Source organism: Thalia democratica, unplaced genomic scaffold, assembly GCF_965202585.1.
Source record: "Thalia democratica unplaced genomic scaffold, ktThaDemo2.hap1.1 HAP1_SCAFFOLD_455, whole genome shotgun sequence".
In the NCBI taxonomy this organism is placed as follows: Eukaryota; Metazoa; Chordata; class Thaliacea; order Salpida; family Salpidae; genus Thalia; species Thalia democratica.
The window spans coordinates 19,513-45,680 of record NW_028139506.1 but is presented as its reverse complement, the minus strand read 5'-3'; the positions used below and the strand labels follow the sequence as shown (position 1 = coordinate 45,680).

The window sequence follows — 26,168 nt, the reverse complement described above, 5'->3', positions numbered from 1 at the left end:
TTGTCTCATACTTTTGTACATTTGTGTCTAAACTAGATTAATTGCATATTTAGTTTCTCATTTGAATTTTGTACAACTCTAAGTTTGATTATTTTATGTTATTTATTTTATTTTTATTGTATAACATTTCTGTTGAGATGTTGTACTTTTGTTAATTAAGGCCATAGGGGGGGGTCCACTTTGTTTTTTACAACTTGATCTTATTTTGTAGAATTTAATTTGAGCTATCAGACACTTTTAACCGCTTAAAAAAACTCAAAGTAACTTTTGAGATATAAGCAATCAAAGAAAGGGCGTTTAATACGTTCCTTATGGAAGGCGAAAACTAAAAATGCGAAAAAAGACTATTTCACTAAAAATCTATCTCCTCCTTCATTTTTTGAGTAATCTTTCTCAAATTTTCACAGAATGTGTATCATTAAACTTTAAAGAGATCTATTGTAAGAAATTTTTTAATTTTGAGTAAAAAAAAAATTATTGTCAAAAAACTACCCTTTTTTTTAGTTTTTTGTAGATAAAATTTTTATTTTTTTAAATTTCAAAAATTCCAACAGTACGATTCTTCAAAATATTAAAAGGAACATTTCCTGAAAATTTGAAGTCTCTAGGTCAAAAAATGAAGGAGGAGATAGGTTTTTAGTGAATTTTAAAATTTCCAAGAAAATTGACCCCAAAAAATTTGCGGTCCATACGTTTATATTGGAAAATTTTTACAAAAAATTAAATATCTCAAAAGTTAAATGATATTTTTGAATTCTATAAAAACTGGCTTATAGTTTGTACTTTAAGCTTTCATATAAAAGCCAAAGTTAATTTTAGTAAAAAAAAATGTTGAACCCCCCCCTATGGCCTTAAATTTTGTTATGAGAAAAACAGTTTGTCAAGTTTTTAAATAGTGATCAAGCTTTGTGTTAACTTATTGCTAGCAATAAATTACATTAGTTTTTTTTAAAGTTTGATGTTTTGTAGTTGTTTGTTTATAGTTTATACTGCTTAATGGTATTTGTCACTTAAGGGCATAGGGGGGTAAACAATTTTTCAAAATTTGATCTTATTTTATACAGTTTTTACTAAGTTACAAGATGATTTTACAGATATAAAATTTCAAAACAACTTTTGAGATATAGCCAGTCAAAGTCGGAGGCAACAATAGGATCCTTATGGGAGGCGCAAACTAAAGGCAACAATAAATAAATTCACTAAAAATCTATTTTCTCCTACTATGTTTTTTGAGATAACTACCTCGAACTTTCAGGAAATGTTCCTTATAATATTTAGAGAATTCTGTCAAAGAAAATTTTCACAAATAAAAAAATTACAATTTTATATAAAAAATTAACAAAAAAAAAGTGATTTTTTGTTTTATTGTTATAAAATTCTTTTTTTATATTTTTTTTAAATACGCCTCCCATAAGGATTCTTTTGTTGCCTCAGACTTTGACCGGCTATACCTCAAAAATTATTTTGAATTTTCAAAACATTTTTTCTTTTTAAACATCTTGCAGCTTAGTAAAAACTATATAAAATAAGATCAAATTAAAAAAAAGTACCCACCTAGGCCCTTAAATTTTTAACAGTTTATTGTGAACTCACTTTGTTGGCAGTGATATCATAATTGCATTGTTTTTGTGTTCATTTGTTAAGAGTGTGGCAGCACTTGCTTGGGGATTTGAGCTACAGGATTTTTCCACACTTTGTGTTTTTAATTTTGAAATTTTAACCTTGTGAGTGTTTGCAAAAGTGATCACCAGGGTTTTTTCTAATAAAGGGTTAGGACTATTTTTTATTTTGGTTAGTTACAAATTAAAGTTTTGTTATTTTTATGTTTATAGATAGATTTAATTTTAATTAAAAGGTAATTTTTTTCTTAATAAATTTAAAGATAGGGCAGGTGAAATAATACATGATGAGCTCAAAATCACTAGCTTGATCATTAGAAAACGTTTATTGTAGAGGGGAGATTAAGTTCTGATGCTTTTCTACCTTAAAACTTTTTAAACTAAAGAAATGGATCAGCTGTTATTTTGTTTATACAATTTGTTTCAAAATAAATTACAAAAACAAAGCAGTAGAGTTTTCAGTTACAAAAAAGATAAAAGCCACAATATGTAAACTAAACATGAGTCTTATTGAAATTCTAGGTTTTTTCCAAATATTTGCTGAATGGGTATAAAAAAATGTCATGTTATTTTTAATTTTACTTATTATAATTTTATTTTTATTCTTAGGTTTTATTTTTAGATTAGTTTTTAATCTGTTGAGTTAAGGTGGGTTAGGGAAAAGACTATAAATGAAATAAACTTTTAAAAAATAATTAAAAAAAACTAAGTAAAATCTAAAACTATTGATGCTGAGAAAAAAATCACAAGTAAAGTCAATTGACTGTGTCCTGGACCTATTTGAGAATTATAAATAAATTTTGTCTAAATATTAGGGGAAACACCTTTAATTTAAAATCGGATGTAATATGCATTATTTGACATTGATAAACATTTGCTGCCAGGGAATTGAAGAGTGAGGCTGATGTTTCTGTAACTTTAAAATGTTTATGTATATAAGTTTAATTTGTCGTGAAAATGATAGGTGGGTAAACTAAAGTTTTATTCAAGTCCTAAACTTTTATTGTTTATTGAAAATTAATTTGCTTCTATTCTAATCAACGCCATGTACTATAAAATATTTGATATTTGTTTCACTTTACTTTCTTTTAAAACTTTTCAAATATTTATTGTACAATCGTTAATACTAATTGAAGTGAAGTTAACAATGCGAGAAAAAAAATACTAAGCAGACTAGGCAATTAAAACTTTTATTTCAACTGTTTTTTACTAAAAAAATCTTTTTTTAAGCAAATTTAAATTTCTTTCTTACAATGTCAGCCATTTGTGCAATAAATTGAGTGTTGAGTAAATCTAAGCGGAGGTTGTAAATGCTATAGTTTCTTAAAGTTAGACCTTCAAGCGTCAAGTCTTTACAAACTAATATAAAAGTGTAAATGTAAAATCTATAAATACACATTTCTAATATAACTTTATTTAGAAAAATACTATGAAAAAGTCAAAAGAAGAAACTAAAAAAGTTGACTTACCTTACATTAAACAACAAGTATTGTATCGATATTTGTTTTGTTTCATTTTATATTTGAAATGTTTTAGCATATTAATACTTTGAAAACAATTCTAGCTAATTATTAAAATAAATTCAAGTTAAAGTCTTACTTTTTCTAAGCGAAGATTACTGATCTATTAGGCAACTTTAAAATCTTTATTGCTTTTTTTAAAGTAACCCTAAGCTTCATTAAATTTTCAAAATTATTTTACTGACGATGTATGTTTTAAAATTCTTTTAAATAAAAAATGTTCATGTTGCAAAGTTTTAAAAAAGGTCTTTATAAATAAGTCATGGACATGACATTAAACTGTATCTGGTGTATGACTCGATAACCAAAATAGTTTTTTGTACACTAGGTCCTTGGACCTAATTCTTTAGGCGTTTTTTTCGTGCTATAAAAAATACATGTTATAAACCAAAGTTATGTAAATCTAACAGCTAAGAAAAATTAATTTTATTAGTCTAATTCGTCCAAACTTGGTGCATGATGATCAAAGTTGAAGAGAAAGAATTTTTCGTACATCAGGTCCTAGGACCAGTTATTTTGAGTGATTTTGTTGTTCAATAAGCATTGTTGTGGTTGTCGCTACGTTTTAAAACACTACAGCATTAATCAATTAGCGTTGTTAACAAAAGCTTAAATTTATATTTTGAATAGTAATTCAAATTTCTTAATAATATAGAAGTATATCCAATGATATGTAAATAAGTTACTTAGTCAAACAGTTCCGATAAAAATAATTACCTAAAAATAAAATTTAAGTTAAAACCAATTCTATTTTTAAAAAATAAACTAATAGCAGACGTGAATCAATTTTTATACGACTTGATGAAAAAAAAGTATTGTAAAATTACAGTTTTTCTAATGTTGTGAAAAGAAAAACAAAATTTGATTTAATCAAAAGTTTCATAGTTAAAAATTAAATCGTTGATATTGTGAAACCATTCAAAAATAGTTTTGATTGGCTAATTTTTAATGAAAAAATTCACTTTTTCAAATGTGCACCGTTCGTAATTGTAACAATGCTATATAGTATATACTTTTTTTTCTACAAAAAAAGCTTTAAAAAATTACGTCAATTTTGACGTGGTTCTTTGAAAATATAAGCTATGAATTATTACAAATAAAAAAAATTAACATATAGATAAAAATTTTTATTAAACTATTTTGAAATAAAACCATATTCAATCGTTTTTTTATTAAGTGTGTTCCAGTTTTTTCAGCAGCCGCACAGGAAACAGGTAACTAAGCAAAAACACGCTTGTATTATAGTACTATATAGTATTAGTACTGTATATATTGTTGATCAATACTATACACTTTAATTGTATAACTGCTTTTTTTATTAAAACAATCTACACACTAAAACCTAAGTTTTCTTAAAAATGTTACTTCATTCTAACATACTGTTTAAAAATACCAGGTTTTAGTTTTATATTTGGTTTATTGTTAAAAAAATTGTTATCGCTAAATAAAGTAAGTCAGATGTTAAACTTTAATTCTACAAAAGAAATTAAACTAAAAGTAAAAAAAAGTCCTTTAGTATTAGAAAGTTAATCTTTTCATTCACAATCTTTTAATGTTTAACAAGCTAAGGTTTAAAAAAAGTGCAAATGGTTTGTTTTTTAATTTTTGAAAATAAAAAAAAGTTATAATTTTGTTGCAAAATTATGGGATAGAAATTGAATGGTTTTATTATATTTTTATTTATTTATTTTTTGATAATATCAAAAATTAGTTTATCCGAAAACTCTTTAGATCGTCTCGAGCAAACTGGTATCACTTTTATTAGAGACGGAAATATTTAATTTTTTTTGAAGCTTTACATTAGTTAAAATCTTAACTTTCTCAACAAGAAAAAAAAAATCAAATTTCAGTTTCGGGCCCATTGGTGGCATTAGTTTAATTGATTTGAAAAGGAAAGCATATTCAAAGTCAGTCTAAACTAAGCTATATAAAAAGCTGATTCAGCAGATTAAAAAAAAACTTTTTCATTTTATTTTTATTTATACCCTTATCCCTAACCCACTTTACACAACATATTAAAATTTTATTAAAAAAAAAATGATTATTAAAATATAAAAGTTATAAAAAAAGTTCTATTTTATTCTGACTCAGCTTTTTTTCAGCTCAGACTGACCTTTAAGTTAAGAAGCCATTTGAAAGTATTGTAGTTATAAACATACTACTTTCTTAAGTAAAAAGATGATTTTTAAAATGAATATTTTAGCCTTTTACTAAAAGTACGAATTTTTGCTTATGCAAGAAATTATAAAACTATTAGTTTTTATATTTGATAAAACGTTTTCTGATTGCTTGCTCAAAAAAATAAACTGAACAACGAGCTCTTTCTATATTATTTTTTTTGACTAAAAAAGTACATAATACTTAAAACATTTGTTTAAATGTAAAAAAGAAATATTTAACACTTTTCAAATATATGTAAAAAGCAACGAAAAAACATATATAGTTCAGTTGTTTACTAGTTGTTTTGTTTACTCAATTGAAGCTGACCGGATAAAAAATATTACAAGTTAGATAAATTCCAACGTTTTCAAGTTATTTACTCTAAAAATAAAATCAAAACTTTATAAAAATTGCAACTACTTTCTATATATTTTTAAATTGATGTGATGGTGTTTATACGATAAGCTTTATGGCCTTAATGAAGCTGACGAAGATAGTAGTCAATTAAGAGCAGTTTTTTGTGTTAAAAGATTCTAACTTTAAACTGGCAAAGACTTTGGACACAAATATTAAATTTCATATCCATTAAAAATATTGTGTTGATAATTATCGGAGTTTATAAAACAATTTAACACAACAGAATAAGCTTCGTCGCAGTTTAAGTTTTTCACTTACATTATTTAAGTTAGGAATAAAGATGGCTGTAAATAAGATGCACGAAAGTAAGTAAGTTTAAAGAAAAATAATAAATTTAATTAATTTTAAAAAATTATTAGAGAATTAAAAAAAATGCCCGGATAAGTAGGGATATTAAAGGTAATCCTTTAGCTAATTTCGTTATAGAAACATTAGAAAACGACCTTTTTATCTACGAAGACAAAAGTGTTACAGTTTTTTATGTTCGTTTTTGTGTTATACTTTTAGGAACTATAGCAAAAGTATATGCTTGAATTTTTATTGTTTTGAGCGGTTTTATAATTCACCGACAAAAAATATTTATATTTCTGTTTAGCTATTTTGTTTGTTTTAGTATTTATTCTGTGTAAGGATTTTTACAGTTGTAATTAGTTTATTTTCAATTAGTTTATGACATTATTTTATACTAAAAGCAAAAAAAAAAGTGATCTTGTTTACAATATATTAGTTTCCATTTTTAAACAATTTTGATCTCAAAATGAAGTTTAATACTTTATTGTAATAAAATAATCATCACTTAATGCTGTAGAAAAGCGTAAACCTTTTTTTTTGTAACCTTTTGATAACAAACAAAACTGATACTTAAAATATTGAACATAAGATTATAGAACTAGAGTAAATTATTAGCCAAACTAAGTTTAATTACTCAAAATTTATTAAGTAGTCAGCGGCCTAAAACAAAGTTTTTCTCAGCGGCTGAGTTTATTTCCATGGAATTTTTTCAAGTAGCTAAGTTTTATTCACTACTCAGTTTTGGTACAATGCAGCTAATCATGCGATACACAACTTTAAAATGAAATTTATTTTACTTAGTTATTACAATAGTTTTAAGTCTATATATAGATCGGTTATAATAAGCTTAAACATAATAGTATTGCTTCTTTTATTTTAACTGTCTGAAAACTTAAGGTTTTTGTATAAGTCAATCTAGTTGTCAATAGAAGAAATTGAAGTATTGAGCTCTGAATGACAGAAAGTCTCAAAAAGTTATACTGAATTAAAAATTAAAATAAATAAAACATTGTAAATTCAAATAATATTTCACTAAATCAAACAAAACATTACCTGAACATTACTCTATAAATATTTAATTATTACTACAACTACCAGATATGTTAAATGGAAATCTTTTTTTTTTCGTTTGGACTTTTTCATCAGAAAATTTATTTTGACTAAAGATATATTTTACCGAATCTGAACTTTTTATCAATGTCCTCTTTTATTTCAGGGAAGAGTTTACCGAATTGTTCATCATCACTGCAGTGTCGGAGCGACTTTAGAGCGAGTTGTCACCTTTGCTCCTCAGTTTGTTTTATACTTTCAATGTGGTCGCTTTCGTTTTTAGCCATATAAAAAAGGAGTCCTGTGGACAATAGATGTTAAATATATTTTGAAGTAACAAAAAAAGATAGTAAAGTGTTTAAGAAAAAAGGATTTTGTTGTCCATTTGGTTTGATTTAAATTAATTATTAAACATCTTTATTACCATGAATCTGTTGTTAGTTTCAAATAAAATTTGTCTTAAAGAGGTTATCTAAAAGTTGTAGAATCCTTATTTTTTGCAAGACTACTTATTGAATAAAAAAGATTATATTAAATCTAAAACAACTTTATATATACAAATCTTTGAGAAGTGTTCCTATCATACAGGCTCGAACCCAACTTTCCGGATGGTAAATGCACAGCTTCTTGTTGACATAATACCTGCCGTTCGGCTTTATCATTCAGATTTCCGGTGGGGATAAAGGGTAGTTTGATGGAAAATTGAGCACCCCGTTGTAATACCCTTCTTCGTAGGGCGTTTCCGAAGGAGTTTTTAAATAAAAGAAAATCGATTAATTTGTTAATCTTAACAATATGTTTACAGAATCGTACTTTTTACTTTAAATACAATAACAGTCTGATATATTCTTTTCTGAATCTTAGAGTAGCAATTTCTGATTTAATTGCAATTTTCTCTCCTAGCATTTTATTTTGACCAAAAAAAAGATCAGACTACAATTTCTAATAACTTTCTTCTTTTATTTCAGGGAGTAGTTTACCAAATCGTTCAGCATCACTGCAATGTCGGAGAGAATTTAGAGAGAGTTTTCTTATTGGCACTTCAATTGCTTTGATACCTTCAATGTGGTAGCTTTTGTTTTCAGCCATAAAAGAGATGAATCCTGTGAACAAAAAAAATTTAATTTTGAAAGTATAAATTAATTTTTAATTATTAAACACTTAAATCGTGTACCACTATAATGATACTAACACAACTTATTTCAAACAAAATTTGTCTAAAAAAACAGTTTGTAAAAAAGTTATCGAAATCTAGAAATTTCAAGACTACTTATCTTTATAAATATTATAGCTGACTAAATACATTACCTTAAGTTTTTATTAAATCTAAGAGATCTAAGCAAATCTTATACAAAACTCAGAAGAGTCTGTTAATCGTAAAAAAAAGTTTAAGTAAAAAAAAACTAAACTAAAACGTTTGTATTAAGTCTTAAAATAATTCTGTATGATTCATCAGACCTTTGAGAATGGTGCCAATTGTCCACAAGGAACTTTAACTTTCAAGTTGGTAAATCGAAATTGACAGACACAACTTATTGTTGACATTATACTTACCGTTTGGTGTCATCATGCGGATTTCCGATGGGGTGATAGAGTAGTTTGATAGAAATTAGGCATCCCCGTGGTAATACCCTTCTTCGTAAGGTTTTTCCGAAGGACCTTGTATCTAAATGGAAATTGATTAAGTCGTTAGTCTCAATAATACATTTACAGATGCATATTTTTTACTTTAAATACAATAATAGTTTTTAATTTACTTAGTTTAATCAACAAGATCTTTGTAAAATGCCGATTTTTGTTTCTCTAAAAATATATTTTTTTAAACCAGCTATATTTACTTTAATTAATTTTATACGAGATAAAAAAAAGGCAAGTAAACGCTATGTTAATTTTGAGACGTAACTATTGTTTAACAACTTATAAAGTTAGTGTCAAATTTTTTACACGGAAAGTGGTATTCATGAGTGTTATCATATAAAGGTCTCACTGCTTTGACAAATTCAACAGGCTTTTTATGTAATTTTATGTATTCCTTTGTTAATGTTTTAATTGCTACTGTAGACATTTTTGCTTTATATTTATAGTTGATCTGTAACTTTATTCTTTGTTAAACTAATAAAGGTTTAAAGTTAAAACAAAACAGTGTAATTTTCGCTTACATTAATTTTTGTATATGAATAGTAAATGTTTAAGAAATATATAACTTCAACATTTTAATAATGATAATAATGTTTAGATAAGTTTATTATTGTACAACATTATATAACTGCTAGAAGCAGATCATCAGGTATATAAGAACTTTGATGAAACGCATTTGTGTTTATATATATACATATATATACTTGATTACTAATAAACATTTAGATTAATGATAAATAAATCAAAAAATAAATCAAAAGCTAAAGGTAATTTTAATACCTTTTACTAACTTTTTATTTCTAACCATTTGTCTCTAAATTATTATAAAATTATCTATGTTATTGAAGTAATATTATCAACAATCATGTATTATTGATTTATTTTTTATTTCATTAATCTAAGCATTTACATAATAATAAAAACAAATTATACAGTACTTCTTTTATTATACCGACATATGTTTCTGTGTGTTAACGGGTTAACACACTTCAACTGGGTTCTGTAAAAAAATAAATACTGTAAGGTAAAAATAGAAGCTAAAGAAGGTGTATACATGTGTTCATTTAAATAAAAATAATCTCTACAGATTAATGGTTTATAATAGGTAAAGTACTTAATGTTATATCCGACTGTTATAAAACTATATAATATTTGTAATATTAAGTCTAAATAAGTAAAGTTAATTAAAATACACAATAAAATATCGAATAACAATATAAACCACTTACATGAATGTAAGAAAGAACTAATTCAAATTTATTACCAACCACTTAAATTTATATTTTAAATAGTCATTTAAAAAATATCAATTAAGTTGTTATTACAACAAGAAGTATACACACAAAGTTAAAAACTCTAAAAAAAAATTTCTAATTTTTACTTTATAAACATTAATAAAAAAATTGCAGTACCTTTTATATTAAGTAAAAACATTCGAGTTTGTAAAGGCTGTCTTGTATTAAATTGAATAATTTGCCATAAAGATAAATTACAAGTCATAAACATGTTTTATTATTATAAATTATGCTCCTTTTAATAAAGTTTTGTATCCTTATTTTAAAAATAAATAGATAGTTCGTTGTTTCTTAGCTGTTCTTAGCTTTACTCACTAGCCTACTAGTTATTGACTTTTGGTTAGTATAAACTAATTAATATCTAGCACAAGTGTTCTTTCAAGTTATTCACATATTTTATAATAAATTAATTCTTAAGAAACCTTTTTGACCTAAATTAGGTTAGGAACCGAATTTTTAAAACACGAAAAAAAAACAAAACGTATAATTGATGTAGTATTATTAGAGTTCGAAAAAAATGTAAGGTTTCAATTAATATCTACTTATATAGGGTCCACGGGTGTGGTTATTTCACAATCTTTTAATGTTTAAGAAGTTAAACATCAAAATCACACATATGATTTATTTTTTATTTTTTGCAAATAAACAAACTTTTATATGTCGTCGCAAAACTATAAAATATAAATTTATGACGAAGGTAGTAATCAATTAAGAGCAATCGTTTGTGTGAAAAGATTCGACCTTATAAACTGGCAAAGTTTTTGGACACAACGATTAAATTTCATGTTCTTTAAAAATGATGTGTAGAAAATTATCTGAAGTTTATTAAATAAAGCTTTCTAAATAAAAAACAGTTTAACACAACAGTATAAGCTTCGACGTAGTTCAAATTTTTACTTACATAGTTTTTAAATGAGAAATAAAGATGGTTGTATTACGATGCCTGAAAGTAAAGAAGTAGAAAAATAGTTTTAAAAGTTTACTAAAAGCAACCGCTGGAGTTTAAAAAGATATATACCCGAATTGATAGAGTTAGTATGGGTAACACAACAACTCCTGCATTATATAACTTTTTTATGAGAACATTAGAAAACAACATTTTTAGTAACGAGGATAAAAGTAATCCAGTTTTGTATTTTTGGTTTTGAAATACTTTAAAAAATTATTGCAAGCGTACATGTTTGATTTTATATTGTTTTAAGCAGTTTTATTATTCTCTGTCGAAACTTTTCTAGAGTTAATTTTTTATTTCGTTATTTTTAATTGTTAAATTTTTTTTTCTTTGAAGTTTAAAGTACTTTTACTGTTATATGTAGTTTGTTTTAAAGCTTGGTAAGTTAAATAAATCCTGTGGTCTGTGTTTTTGTGAGTAATAAACTAATCATGAAGTCAAATTTTTTCATTTTTAACATTCTTTTACATACAAACGTAATTGCAAAAGTAAAAAAAGCAACTAAAAGCGGGTAAACAACTGGAAAGGCTAGTTAATTGAGGAGGCAAACTGTCATTTTGCGACTTTTATTGCCATTAGTTGAACTTTAAAAAGTGTTTACCCATGGCAACCAAGAGTTTAGTATAAAAAAAATGTTAGTCTAAAGTTAAATTAAGTTTTTCTGACGATCAAAATATTACATTAGTTGTTGAGGACACAAGGTGACTTTGGTTATTAAGATTTTTATAAAATAGCTTGAAAGTGGCATATAATTGATTAAATTACCACTATAAATTTATACAAAGCAGCTTAACTATATAAGCAAAATAGTAATTATTTTTAAGGCTAGCTACCAAATATAAAATAACACTACTACCTTATCTTAGAAAATCAATTTGGTAATGCTATTAATTTGGAATTTATTTTGCATTAAAAATAGTTAGATTATTTTCTCAACTTATTCTATGTTGTTAGATTTTTATGTAAAAAGTATGTTTTCTTGTTATCCTTAAAACAAACACTAAACCATCGGAAATCGACACTAAATATAAAAAATAGTTTTCAAAACAATTTAATAGTAAAACAAAGATTTGCTGTAAAGTATTAATTTATATTTTTTTCTAAAGGTAGGAATTTTTCCAGGGTAGTATCTAGACTTTTTCTAGTGGGATGACACTACCTTGTGTTCAATATTATAGTATTTTGTGTAGAAGCTTTAAACAATAAAATTTAGAAAATTATATTAGTGTCTAAAATTTCTTAAGTAAATAATTTTTTTTAAACTTTAAAAAATTTGAAAATACCAGTAAAACAGAATGCAAAATCTTAATAAGTTATCGAGTTCTTTAATTTTTAGTAAAATAAATTGAGTATAAACTTAAGTGATGTTTTATTAACAATGAAAATGTTGCCCTACACTGTGAAACTAAGATGAATAACGAAATATTTTATACATAAGAAACTAGTACCGAATTACTAATCAAAATTAGTAATTAACTTGTCTTAATGATATAAAATAATATTCAAAAATATTTGTACACCAGGTCCTTAGACCAAAATTTTTGAGTTTTTTTTTCACGTTCAATAAACAATACTTATACAATGATATGTAAATGAATTACTTAGTCAAACAAATCATTTCTTTGAAAAAAAAACTAATAACAGTTGTAAACGATTATTTTACAACTTCATGGAAAAAACAAGTTGTAAACTAATGTTGTAAAATCAAGAGATTATCCAAAATTTAAATGAAAGCTACAGAATACTTTAAAAACATTTTTTTTAACAGTTTTGATTGGCTAATTTCGAATGAAAATTTTCTATTTTTAAAACTGTGCTCCGTTCATAATCATAAATTTTTTATCTAGTATATACTCTTTGTTCTACAATGTAATTTATAAAACTACGTAATTATTGACGTCGTTCTTAAAAATATAAACTAAGTGTTACTATATAAAAAAACTAACATATATGTCCTGTACATGACATTAAACTGTATCCTGGTGTATGACTCGATAACCAAAAGGTTTTTTAGTACACTAGGTCCTTGGACCAAATTTTTGATCGCTTTTTATTTCGTTCAAAAAAAGTATATATACACATTTATTTGATTATGTAAAAACAATAGGTTTCTACGACCGTTTCGTATATGAGATATATAATCTCATGTAAAATAAATATTTAAGCTCCAATTCAATTTGTCGAGCACTATCGACCACAACTTTTATAAATCTCTTTATATATATATAATAATAATATACAATTTCTAAAAAAACTATTTAATGAGTTTTTTATTTTCTTGGTCTAAAGTTTAATGATTTTTTTTTGTTTTTTTGCTTTATTTTTTAATTTAACCTAAAAAATAAATAAACAGGTTTTATAAATGAACTAAAACTTTATGAATTCAAATTCAAACACTTAATTTTTTATTAGAAGCTACACTTCAACAGGTTTGTCAGAAACTAAACTTGCTTGAATTTATCTGTACAAAATATTTTTTTCTCTTTTCCACTTGTTCTGAAATATTGGTATGTAGCTTAAAAAAGTCTTTTGAATTAACAAAAGTGTAGAAATTCTTATAGATAACAAAAAAGATTTTTTAAAATAAATAAATTAAGGCGTAGTTGTCATTTCAATTCATTTAAATTTAAAAAAATTACTAGAACAGTACATTTTAAATTAAAGCAATTTTGGCAAGGAAAATATGTGATGGGCAACAAAAAGACTCACAAGTTTTTTTCTTGTCTTTTTAAAAATCAGTTTTTACTAATGACAGACTAGTTTTAAGTTTATTTTTAAATTCTTTACATTAGACAATACGGATCAAAATATTTTCAAACTATGAAGAAACTTTTTGTTATCAAAAAATATATAGACTGTAAAATAATATCAAGTTTTTATAGATTGGATTTTTCAATAGTTTTTAAAGTTTTATGAAATCGAAAAGATCTACAATTCAAATTGTTTCAAGTCAAGTAATTTTTTACACACTTAGTTTTCATTTCACTAGAATCCGTGGTTTTTAACAATAAAAAAAACAGTGCTAAAACATGAGTATTCAATAACATATCAACTTTTGTAAAAGTACATTTTTTTGTAACCTGTAATTTTAGCAAGTTTTTCATTTATCTAATTCAAAAAACACTTTATTTTTTTAAAGATTGTATAAATTATATATATTTAGTATAATGTATTTTTTTAAAGTACAAAAAATTACTTAAATATTCAAAAACATTATCTATTAAAATTAAAATTAAATAACATGTAAATAACAACTATTAGAAAATTTAAACAAAAACATAATTTTGTTAAACATTTTTTTAGTAATTTTTATTATATTATACATAAAAACATTTAAATCGAACTAAATAATCAGGTTTTAATTAAAAGAACCTAAGGTAAACGTATTTTAAATAAGATTGATAAGAATGTTCGTCTTTTAAAATGTCTATTAATACTCAGATTTAGTTTAAAAGTATTGATTTGTATTATACAAAATTTTCAATGTACATAATTAAAAAATAACCGATTAAAAACTGACTAAATGTCTGGCTTACTATTGAAAGCTAATTAAAAAGTTTTTCAGATAAAATGTAATGTTTTCTTTAAACTATATACTTGCACCCTAAATTTGTTGTAGAGAGAGTTTTTATAACATTTCTTTATTAAAAAAAAAGAACGTATTTTATCATAAAAAATTGAGTAAAACTATAAAAAGCTTAAATAAACGAAATTTCTTCTAATTGATGATAAGGTTAAAAATAGAGTTACTACTTTTATATTTGTTTATACAACCTACTTAACTAAGTAACAATAATTTATACTAATTTTATTCCAAATATCAGATCTATGTATTAATAAATTTAAAATAAAGCTGATAAATATAAAAGATATAGACTTTAACAAGGCCTTTAAAATTAAGAAACCTAAACAGTTTCCTTATGTTTTTACAATTATGTATTCTCATTTACACGGCAACAACTAGTTGTCGGCACTTCATGTTTAAGATTTTCTATCTTCTGCTATAGAATTTTGGTTTGTGTTTTTGTAATTGTTTCTTGCTAAACTACTTTCTACATTTGATACATTTTTCAATTCTATTATTGGCTTTTGTTTTTTTGTGATGATTTTGCGATCTGAAAGTAATTAAGATTTTATTAAAGCACCACCATGACTAGTTTTAATTTTATTTTCAATTTTGACAGTAGCAACATAAAAAAAGTTTAAAAAAACAATACAAGCAGTACAAAAATATTTCGCTTGAGTATGCACTTTGAATAAAGCCTAAAAATGAGTATTCAAGTTCCGCTTTAAAGTTTTATGCATTAAGTACAATATAAATATATTAAATGATAAATTAAGTACCAAGATTGTTTAGATGTTATCAAGAAATCTCCTAAAACAACAGTTAAACATTTGTTAAAAACATTTTTGCATTAAATCTATAAGAAGTTTTTAGTGCTCGGACAGACACAAACATAAATACCCTAAAAAATGTTTTTAAGAGTATTTAGTTTTAAGGGGTAGTCAGCTTGATAAACAGATTTTTGTTTAACTAAAACTTAGTACAGATTTTCTTTATTTATATTTTTATCATAAGGTTTAATATTTGATTCTAATGTTCGTTATAACTTTAAATGTTAAAGTATATTATGTGTGGTCTTTAGTATTTATGAAAGTATTATTTAAATTTTTTGTTTGTTTTCATGAAATCTACAACATATATTTTTTGTTTTCATCCTTGTGAAGAGATACTTATTTAAAACACAAAGTAAATGAACACTTTTCTATTGAACACAATATTTTTATCTCAAAAGCTATAAGTGGAAGATTACGGTATGTTATAAAATGTCTTAATTTCGTATCCGAAATAACTTTACTCTCTTATATTTGTACAACGACTTTTAAGTAAGAATTTAATGCAAAAAATGTTGTTGTTCAAAAAATTAGAAAAAGTCTGAGTACGATAAAGTTAAGAAAAGTAGTTTTTTGTACAAAAAGTCCAAAATATAAATAAAAAGACATTATATAGGGTGCTAAAATGTCGATTACTTCGGATGGTATTAAATACTTTCAAATATTAGCTATTATATGAATACTTAAAATATGTAGCGTTTAATAATTGTAGAAGAAGAAAATAATTTTCGTTTTATATTTGCGATTTTACTAATAAGAAAAAACGTGTATAGAATTAACATTTTATAACTATGTCTAGCAGGAATAAAAGTGGCTTTTTGGAAAAAAATTGGAAACTAAAATTCGTATCTTGATTACTTTCATAACATTTGGTAAAATTTATTTATTAAGAAGTTTCTGTTAGACCTAAAAGTCAAGCGACTAAAATATTTATGTTAATCAAAGTATATACTTAAAAGTAAATTTAACTGTTTTCTATTTTGTTATTTTTATTTTTTTTTTTTTGTAAAAAAAATTCTTGATATGACTTTAATCATATATAACACTGTTATGTAATACATTTTCGGTTAATTTCCAACTTATCTAAGTATTTATTAATAATAAGTTTTTGAAGCTTTTATTTATATTTTGGTCATGAATTTTCTAGATGTAAACTATTCTTTGTTTTCGTTACTTTAGTTAAAAATACTCTGCTTTTTTTAGTGTTATAATAATTTTTTTTTAAATGAATTATAATAAGAGTTTTAATTTTGAACCCAACCTTTTTTGAGAAAAAATACGCAATTAAGGGAAAAAGCTTACATTTAAGGAGAAAATTACTGTACTTCTACAGCACAAATATAGAAAAACATAAAACTTTTTATGACTGCCACTTTTTTGTCATATTTTAGTGTACATAAAACAAAATAAAACTAAAGTGTGTAATCAGCTGGTAGTGCGTACCTAAGAGTTTTTATTAAAACTGAAATTTTAAACACAAAGTTTTGTCCAATAAGTGCGTACTCAAGAGAAAGACTAAACTTAGCAACTAACTTTGTATACCTTTTCAAGACTATAACGAAGTTCAACGGAGTGTACATAAAATAAATAGTATCACCTAGGTACTATAGATCTATTTTACTAGTTAACATAAACATACGTCGTTAGTTTTAGATTGAAAAGTATTGCTATTAGTCTTGGTTATGTTCCTTACTTTGTTTATTCTCATATGGACTTTTATCTGTGAAACATGTTGGTACTTTTTGGGTTGAAGTTGTTTTAATACTTTTAATTCTTATTTTTCGTTTTTTTTTACTACGGAGTTTAATTTTTACCCGTTTTAAATTTCTGTTTTACCGAACCTAAAAACGTGTAAATAATCAATAAAAAGTGAATTGATATGATAAGAAAAATCTATTCAAACAATGCATAGACCGAATTAAACTTGGAAATAAGTAGAAAAATAAATTAGAATATATAAGATTTTACATACAAGGTTTTAACTTTTAAACCATTTGATAAATAAAATACAATATTATATAATAGTTGAACCTTTATAAAATTTTACCTTTTCTAATGATATAGTTTACAATAAAATTCTAAGCTTTTTTATATTTGTTTTGAAGTAAAAATAAATAAATTATAGTCTATAATTGACAATGAACATGACAAACATTTTAAAGCAAGGGATATTTGAGTCATTTTTCTTGACTCAAATTTTCAAAACACAATAATTTTTATGTTATTTGATTTTAAAGCTTAATTTTTACAGAATTTGTTAGCTAAATGATAGAGCTAAAATAAAATACGTATCTTTTTGAGTTTGGGTTTATTGAGTTGGTGGTAGAGCCCATAGAAAAAGTAGGACACTTTGGTTTTATTTAAAAATATTCTTCAGTGAATTAACTTTAATTCCTTAGTGTCTTTGTTTTTTATATAGACTTAATATTTTTTGAGATATAGGCCACTTTTGTTTTTTAAATTTAGTCTTTATTTATGGTCTTACTACTTGGTCAAAAAAAAAACAATTAAGAAAATCTAAATTTACCGAAGAATAAAATGTTTTTGTTAAATATTTTTCAATAAAATTAAAATTTAATTATTTTTTAAATATGTTGCGAGAACTAAAAAAAACATTTGTAGACCTTTTTGTGATTTTTTAGTTTTCGCAACATATTAAAAAAAATAACAAATTAAGCATTATGTTTTAAAATGTGTAACGAAAATATCTTCAATACTCAGTGAATTTAGGTTTTCTTAAAAAACGTTTTTTGACTCAGCAGGAAGACCATAGTTAAAGATTAAAACTTAAATAACAAAAATGGCCTATATCTCAAAAAGTGTTAAGCTTATATAAAAACATAAAGATACTTAGGAATAAAGTTAATTCACTGAAGAATATTAAAAAAAAAGTTAGTTAAAAACATAACGATTAAAAATATAAATTTAAGCGTTTGTTAACAAAAGATCTTAGCGAAACAAGTTCACTGGAAATATATATTAATAAAAAATTTACAATACCCTTCTTTTATCATACTGACATATGTTTCTGTGCCTTAAACGATTCAACCACTTCAACTGAGCTCTGTAAAAAAATAAATACTGTGAGGGAAGAATAGAAGCTAAAATAGGTATATACATTTGTCCATTGAAAAATAAATAAAAATAATCGCTATAGATTTTTATTGGTTAATAGTTGATAATAGATAAAATACTTAATGTTAAATCCGACTATTATAAAACTATATAAATAATTATTAAGTTTAAATTAAATAAATTAAAGTAAATAAACAAAACAAAATAAAAAATCTTGATATAAACTACTTACATGAAAATAAAGGAAGTACTAATTCTAAACATTTACTGGTTACTAATCATTGAAAAAATATATCTAATAATTTCTTTACAATATATATGAACATTAGGGCTAGCTAGTTAATTTATACTACAAAGTTAGATAAGTTATTCTTTATGATTGAAAAAGTAGTAGAGCGCTTTAATTAAAAAAAGTAATATGTAACCTATTGTGAATAAAAAGTAAAACAAAAAAATAATTATTGAATTATTAAATTAAGCAATAGTAAAGGCAATAAAAGCCACAGAAACTTGGTATAATATATATTTTATTTATTGAATGTTTATAATGGTGAAATCTAAACTTTAATAAAATCAAAGTTAGATACAATTATAAAGCAGATTGAATTTAAATAAAAAATTAAAATACAAAACACAAAAATCAAACTTGTTATTAAACTTTCAAAGCTCTGACCAACAATTATGTTACAGAGCCATACATTAAACCAACATGACTTAAAATATACATATATATTTGACAATAAGTAATGAACTAATTATTTTATACTTTTTCCAATCATAAAGAAAAAATTATCTAACTTTGTAGTATAAATTAACTAGCTAGCCCTAATGTTCATATATATCGTGATGAAATTATTAGATATATTTTTTTCAATGATTAGTAACCAGTAAATATTTAGAATTAGTACTTCCTTTATTTTCATGTAAGTAGCTTATATCAAGATTTTTTATTTTATTTTGTATATTTACTTTAATTTATTTAATTCAGACTTAAAAATTATAAATGTTATATAGTTTTATAATAGTCGGATTTAACGTTAAGTATTTTATCTATTATTTATTAACCATTAACCTATAAAAATCTACAGCAACTATTTTTATTTTAATGGACACATGTATATACCTATTTTAGCTTCTATTTTTCCCTTACAGTATTTATTTTTTTACAGAGCGCAGTTGAAAAGTGTTGACTCGTTTAACACACAGAAACATATGTCAGTGTAATAAGAGAAGGATATTGTATATTTTGTTATTATTATTAAAAATAAATATATATACTTTTAAAGATATGTCCGGAGAAAAAAAAGACTAAATGTACCACTTTTCTATTGGCTCTAGCACCAACCAAATCAACCTAAACTAAAAAAAAATATTTAAGCTCTATCATTAAGCTGTAAAATTTTGTAAAAATTAACTTTTAAATTTAAGAACAAAGAAATTAATGTGTTTTGAAATTTTTGATTTAAGAAAATTGAAACAAGTTTCCCTTTATTTTAGAATGATTGCCATTGCAAATTCTAAGTCTAATCTTTGAGAAAATGATTTAAAATACTTCGACATAGTTTAATGCAACCTATTGTATACGAAAACCTGAAAGTTGATAAAATTTTCAAACATTCTAACCAAGAATATAATAACTAAGAAATCTGTGCAGTTTTATTAAATATATTTAAATTAGTTATAATATTTGAACAATAAAAATACTTAAAAAGTATTTTTAGCTTATTGCTTTATAGATAAGCTCATATGTTTTAATTGACGTAATTATTTTTTTAATTTTCGAAAGCGTAATAAGTTATTTTAAAGCAAAGAAACGTTTACTAATAGCATTTGTTATTGTTTGTACGACTAGGCATTACTTTTTATCAAAAATAGTTAAGCTTTAGTTCTTACATCTTACAAAGTTATAAAACTTACTTAGGCATAAATAAAACTAACCTATTTTTGATTTTAAATAACAATTGTTATACAGTATATTTTTATTTAAATTAAATTTACATTTGCTAGATTTAATTTCAATTTACATCTCTTATCAAATGAAAAAATAATTTTAATGAATTAAAATGACTTTTAATATTGTTAAACTAAATTTAAATAAATTTGTGCTTATATAAAGTATAAACAAATAAAAATCTAGTAAGCGCTAACACAATTTTTTGGTTTATACAAAACACTTACTATAGTTATGTTGGGTAATTAAAAAAAGTTCAACCGTTATTAATGTTAGAATTAGTTTTAAGTATAATTTTTGCAGAGTTCACAAAAAGCTTAGTAACTAAATCGATTTTTTTATAGTATGCTTTGAACTTTAGAACAAAAAAGTGATATTACCTGTTTTTTTTTTGAAAAAGTTAAATGTTAGCACCGATTTAGCTATGTTTTTCTAAACAATTTTCTAATAGGTCATTAGACGTTTTATAGATACTATTTACAGTTTACAAAGTTTTATCTAAACTTATAGACCTATCAAACAGATGGTTTTATAGAACATTTTATAACTATGCTCCTGATAACTTATTTATTATCATTATTATTATAATGCATTAAAAATTGTTTGTTTAAAATTAATTTAAAACAACAGATGTACTTCCAAACATTAAGAAAATCACAAGGTTACAAACTTATTTTTATCTTAATACAACGGTTTTGTTTAGTATAACCGGTCACTAAAATCTTATAGTTCAAACTGTCCGTCTTAACAAAAAAGGAAGACTAGTATGTAGTTAAATAACTTAAAAAAAACTTTTTTTACTGACTAGATCATTAGAAAGTGTTTTTTTAAAAGCTTTCAAAATTGATAGTCAATCTTTAATGACAAAATTTGCTCCATTTGAAACCTTTAATTTGTAAATAAATTTAACATAATTTAAATTGCATTATTTACAGTTTTTTCAACGTTTATATGAATTTAAAATTTTTAAGCTTGGGTTAAGGTGATTTGATGCATTTTCAAAAATAAAGTTAAAGCTTGATTTAGTACATTCAGTAAAGTATACTTAAAGTGCTTAGATATAAACACCTTTTTATAATACTTAATAAAACAATAGTAGATGTACATTTTTACTTTCATAGGTCTCGCGTTATAGTAATAAACAATATTAACTAAAAATATTTTGTACAACAAATCTGTTTTAAATGAGATAATGAACATTAAATAAGCTTATACAAATCCTTTAAAAAGTATGAATTTTATAAGCGAGGTCGTATTGTCGTGCGAGTCAAAGAAATTTTGAATTTGTAAAAAAAATATTGAAATTAGATTAGAAAAAAGTTTAGTTTTCCCACAACTTGACTTTTATTGTCGAGTTTATTGTTTACTTTTTAAACAAAATTACGTACAGTTGGTAATAAAATTGCAAAATAGTTAAATAATTTTACAATAAGCATCGAACTTATTAAAGCTGACTTAAATCGAGGAAATATCAATAGTTTTATGTCTTTTAATATTTCAGTTTTTATAATTAGCTGGTAATCTGTGTAGCTTGTTATATTCTTCTAATAAATTTTTCATGTAATTGACTAAAAAAAGTTTTTTTCTTAATTAGTAAACATAGTTTACTTATTTTTTATAATACAAATTCTTCTAATAGCTTAAGATTATGTTATTTATTAAATAAACTAAACTATAGTCATATACTATTGAAAATTTAAAGTTTATAGTTCATAGAATAACATTTCAAATAAATTATTTAGTATAAAACAAGATTTCAGTTATAAATACTTATAACATTTTCTAAAAGTTTAGTACAAAACTTGAAACAGACATTATGCATTTTAGAATATTATTTACAAATTTTGTTATTTTTTTGATATTTAAAATCAACAACCTTTCGTTCGTTTTTGGACTGTTTGTTCCAAAACTAGTTTTAACTAAATTTTCTCCGCAACTGTTTAACACTATTGCTTCTAAACCACTCTTTCGCTTTCTTCTTTTCATAAAATCTTGGATGTAAAAATAAACAAAAATTGTTAGAGCAGGAAGCCATATACATAATCCTATAACTAAAAGAATTCTTAACTTGTCCTCTTCTGTCATTTTAGTTACCAAATGTGGAACCCTTGACTCTAGTGGATGGTCTTCCATATTTTTTATAACTCAATTTTTAACGATTTCTCAAAGATAGTTATAGTTTTTAACCTGAATTTTTTTTCAATTTTAATATATTTATTTATAAACAAATCTAGTAGCATAATTATTATAAGCTTAAACATTTTAAATATTATCTAAAAGTTTGTAATAAAATACAAAAGTTAAGATTGTTTGTTTTCTTAGTTTACAACAAAGCTTTAGAACAAAAAATCTTCAAATAGCTTTATAAAAAGTAGTAACTTGACTAAGGCTCTGTACAACTAGCCTAAATAGATTTAATTTTTTTTTACAAATACTAAAAGAAATCCTAATATTTTATCTTGATTTAAACTAAAATAATAAAAAAACATTATTTTAAGGATTAAGTAAGACGCTAAATGTACAAAATTAACTTTTTTTTTCAAACATATACATATATATTAAAATTTATAACATAAAAAACAAAATAGATTTTAAGTTTAGTTATTTTTTATTTTTACATTTAAGTACGTAAATAAGCTGAAATATTTATTTTAATAAGTTCTATCAAGGAAAAAAATTTTGTATGTTGAAGAAGATCTATAAAAAATATTAAATATTTTCATTGAAAAAAAAATGTTTTAAATGCGTTTAACGTAACTAAATTCTCTAGTTTACAACAACAGAAACTATTTCTAAGAAACTGAAAAGAAAGTTTTTTATATATTTATGTAATTCTTTTTTCGTGTAATTATGTTTTGTTTGCATATTACAAATTCGTTTAAAACAATGAGAAAAAAATTCAAAATTGAATAATATATTTTAAAACTTCTCCTAATATACAAAAAAAAAATTATAAATAAAAATAAAACATTTGAAGCTAGTATGTTTTTATTGGTTTAATATTTTTTTCAACGAACTAGATTATAAATATCAACAAAGTTCTAATAAAACGTAAATCTTTTTGAGCCCTAAAGACTTTGTTAACACGTTATTAAAAATAGTTTATTATGAACATAACTAAGATTTTTTTTTCAATATTTTAATATTGAAATTTTTAAAAACCTAACATAACTTTTTATAAAACATTTAATTATTTAATCTAAAAATACTTTAAGTCATACTTTTAAGTACATATTTATAAAGAAAAACAAGTTTTGTGTAAGTCCAAAATGCTAGTAATGCGTTCATGTTTTAAATCTTATATTAAGCACTCCTTATTATACTTAATTGAAACTTAAGTGTAGTTTTATTAGTAACTGTCCATTTACTTATCAATTGAAACTTATCAGTTGATCTTATTCACTGTTTATGAAACTAGATGCTAAAAATTGAATGATCAAGTTCTAGCTGTTTAGAAACAAAAAGAAATAAGTTTACGTTTTAAACAAACAAGTACAAACGTAATTTACGAATGCCTTAAGGACATGCAAAAAAAAAACTACGTCTTAAAAACGTAACACGAAATTTCCATAAAAGTTCCAGAGTTTTACTGCAGCTAAAAACAATAGAGAAAAAGTAAACACGCAAGAAACTAATTAAATAGTATGTATACCTTGTACTGGTTGTCAATTACATAGTGATCCAACTAAGTTTTAAAAAGTAAATCCGCCTTCGCTTAGAATTTTGTTTTACGAGCCAATTATTTTAGTTCATCAATTTTCTCTTCGCTTATTGAAAAACATGAAGTATATTAGCCAACTTTAACACTAAATGTCACTAACTATTAAAAGGAAAAAAAAATCAGTTTTAGTCTTATTTTAGAAGTAATTAAAGTTATTAAGTAGTATAAAGTAATAAAAGAAAATGTATTTTACGGTTGAATTTGTAAAAAAAAGTAAGTATAAAATGTTTAAATTGTATTAAATAATTAGCAGTTAGTTTTGGTAGAAAGTTAATTGTACTGTTTATCTAAAGTGAAACTACATTTAGTTAAAACATTGTTTATAAAAGTTTCTTATTGTTAGTAAGTTGAGTAAAATATTTAAAGTTCTTTTTTTAAGATAATTTTTTGTGATATATCATTATAGATTTAAACAAACTGCTATGAACAAAAAGACTACTATTAAAAATATTTATTGTAACAAACTATTTAAAGTACAATAAACCTGAAATTTTTTAGGGAAAAAACATAACATATATAAACTATATTTTAAATGATTATTAAATAGTATTATACAGCAGCATAATTTATATTTAGATTACGTCTCGTAACTCATTACTGTTAAAAATAAATTGTTTATAAACTTTTAATTAAGCTAACCAATCCAACTAATAACCTTTATTTAAAAGGTCCAGTAGTTTCTCATGACATTTCACTTGGTTAAAATACATACTTTTCAACGCTACTTCTAGTTTGAATAGTAATAAGTAGTTATCAATTAACTGGCACAAACTCAATAATTTGTGTAAAAACATGTTTTATTTGATTTAATCAGTATCAAACATATTACGGTGTTTAAAAGTTTTCACGTATTATAAAGCAATTTGAATTAATTAACATTCTTAATGTTTTTAAGAAAATAAATTTAAATCTTGAACCGTAAAAAAACATGATATCTAATTTTTATTTATTTTTTCTTTTAAACTTAAGAAAATTACCAAAATACTTTAAGCTTGTATTTTATCTTTTTATTGTTTTATTTTAAAAACAAAATATAAATTTATAATTGATTATAAAACTTTAGAAAAAATTAGGTTTAGAAGTTAGTAATCAAAAAAGTAAAACAAATTTTAATTTAGTTTGTATAAAGCCGGAAAACAAAATCTAAAACTTATAAATATTATATTAGGTAACGTTGTTTTTGTTTATCTCTGATAGATTTGATCTGATAAACAAATTTAAATATTAGTTAAAGATATGTTTAAAAGCACAAAACTTTTTCTTTATCTAAAACTCTTGTTTAAGTAATATTTGTTGATCTATTAAAATATTGTAAATAAAGTGAACAGCTAATTTATTAAAAAAAAGTATTAACACTTTACTATTAAACATTTTCTTAAAACAGTTGTTATTTCTTTCATGCAAAATATTTAATTACCTTTTGTTCTAAACAAAAATGCAGTTAAATATTTGAGTATTTAAAAAAATACCTACTTTACGAAAATGTTTATAGTATAATATTAATAGCAATTAAAAAAAAAAACAATAAAAAACTTCTATATCTGAAAATTACTTAACAGTTTTTTAAGATTTTAAAACAAACTTAGTATTTTATAACTCTTAAAAGTATAACAAAACTATAAATTGAAACAAAGTTTTACAGTTTTCGGTTATACATAAGTATACATTTGTTTAGCGCAAGCGGAAAAAACATTTTAAAAAATTATACCGTGAAAACTTAGGACAGTTGAATTTTTTATATCTAAAAATTTTACATATGTCAAACTACAAAAAATTAAAAGTGTGTTTTTAAATTCTAAAGCAGTTTGTTTCAAACACTTATTTTAAGTTAATATTTTAAATTTTTCAATAAAAGTTAAACCTTATATAAAATACAAAACAATTCCAGTAAGTTTATACTGTTAACTGAAAACGAAAATGATTACTTATATACAACGTTTGTTAATATTAGAAATTACACAAAAGAAATAAAAATATTTTAAAAATATGAAAAAGTTTTGTAAAATCTTATTCTTATTTTTTAAAAACTTGTGCATATTTGGTAACTTACAGAGTACTTGTTTATTCGGTATACTATCAAAATC

General features: G+C 23.5%; 1 protein-coding gene across 1 annotated transcript; it reads right to left on the bottom strand.

The window, feature by feature from the left end:
* Positions 1 to 14,952: 14,952 nt before the first annotated feature.
* LOC145846466 (uncharacterized) lies at positions 14,953 to 24,173 on the bottom strand. Its single transcript, XM_082953225.1, has 3 exons — positions 24,016 to 24,173; positions 22,240 to 22,550; positions 14,953 to 15,057 (listed from the first exon to the last, which is right to left on the bottom strand). The coding sequence occupies exons 2-3, from the start codon at positions 22,494 to 22,496 to the stop codon at positions 14,988 to 14,990; spliced, it is 327 nt and encodes a 108-aa protein (XP_082809351.1). The 5' UTR covers positions 22,497 to 22,550; positions 24,016 to 24,173; the 3' UTR covers positions 14,953 to 14,987.
* Positions 24,174 to 26,168: the final 1,995 nt, after the last annotated feature.

Bases quoted from the DNA above. Each gene is read 5' to 3' on its own strand.
- LOC145846466 (XM_082953225.1), bottom strand. From the start codon at position 22,496: ATGGAAGACCATCCACTAGAGTCAAGGGTTCCACATTTGGTAACTAAA. The intron at 15,058-22,239 runs GTTGTTGATTTT...AATTACTTTCAG, and splicing joins AGTCCAAAAACGAACGAAAG to ATCGCAAAATCATCACAAAA.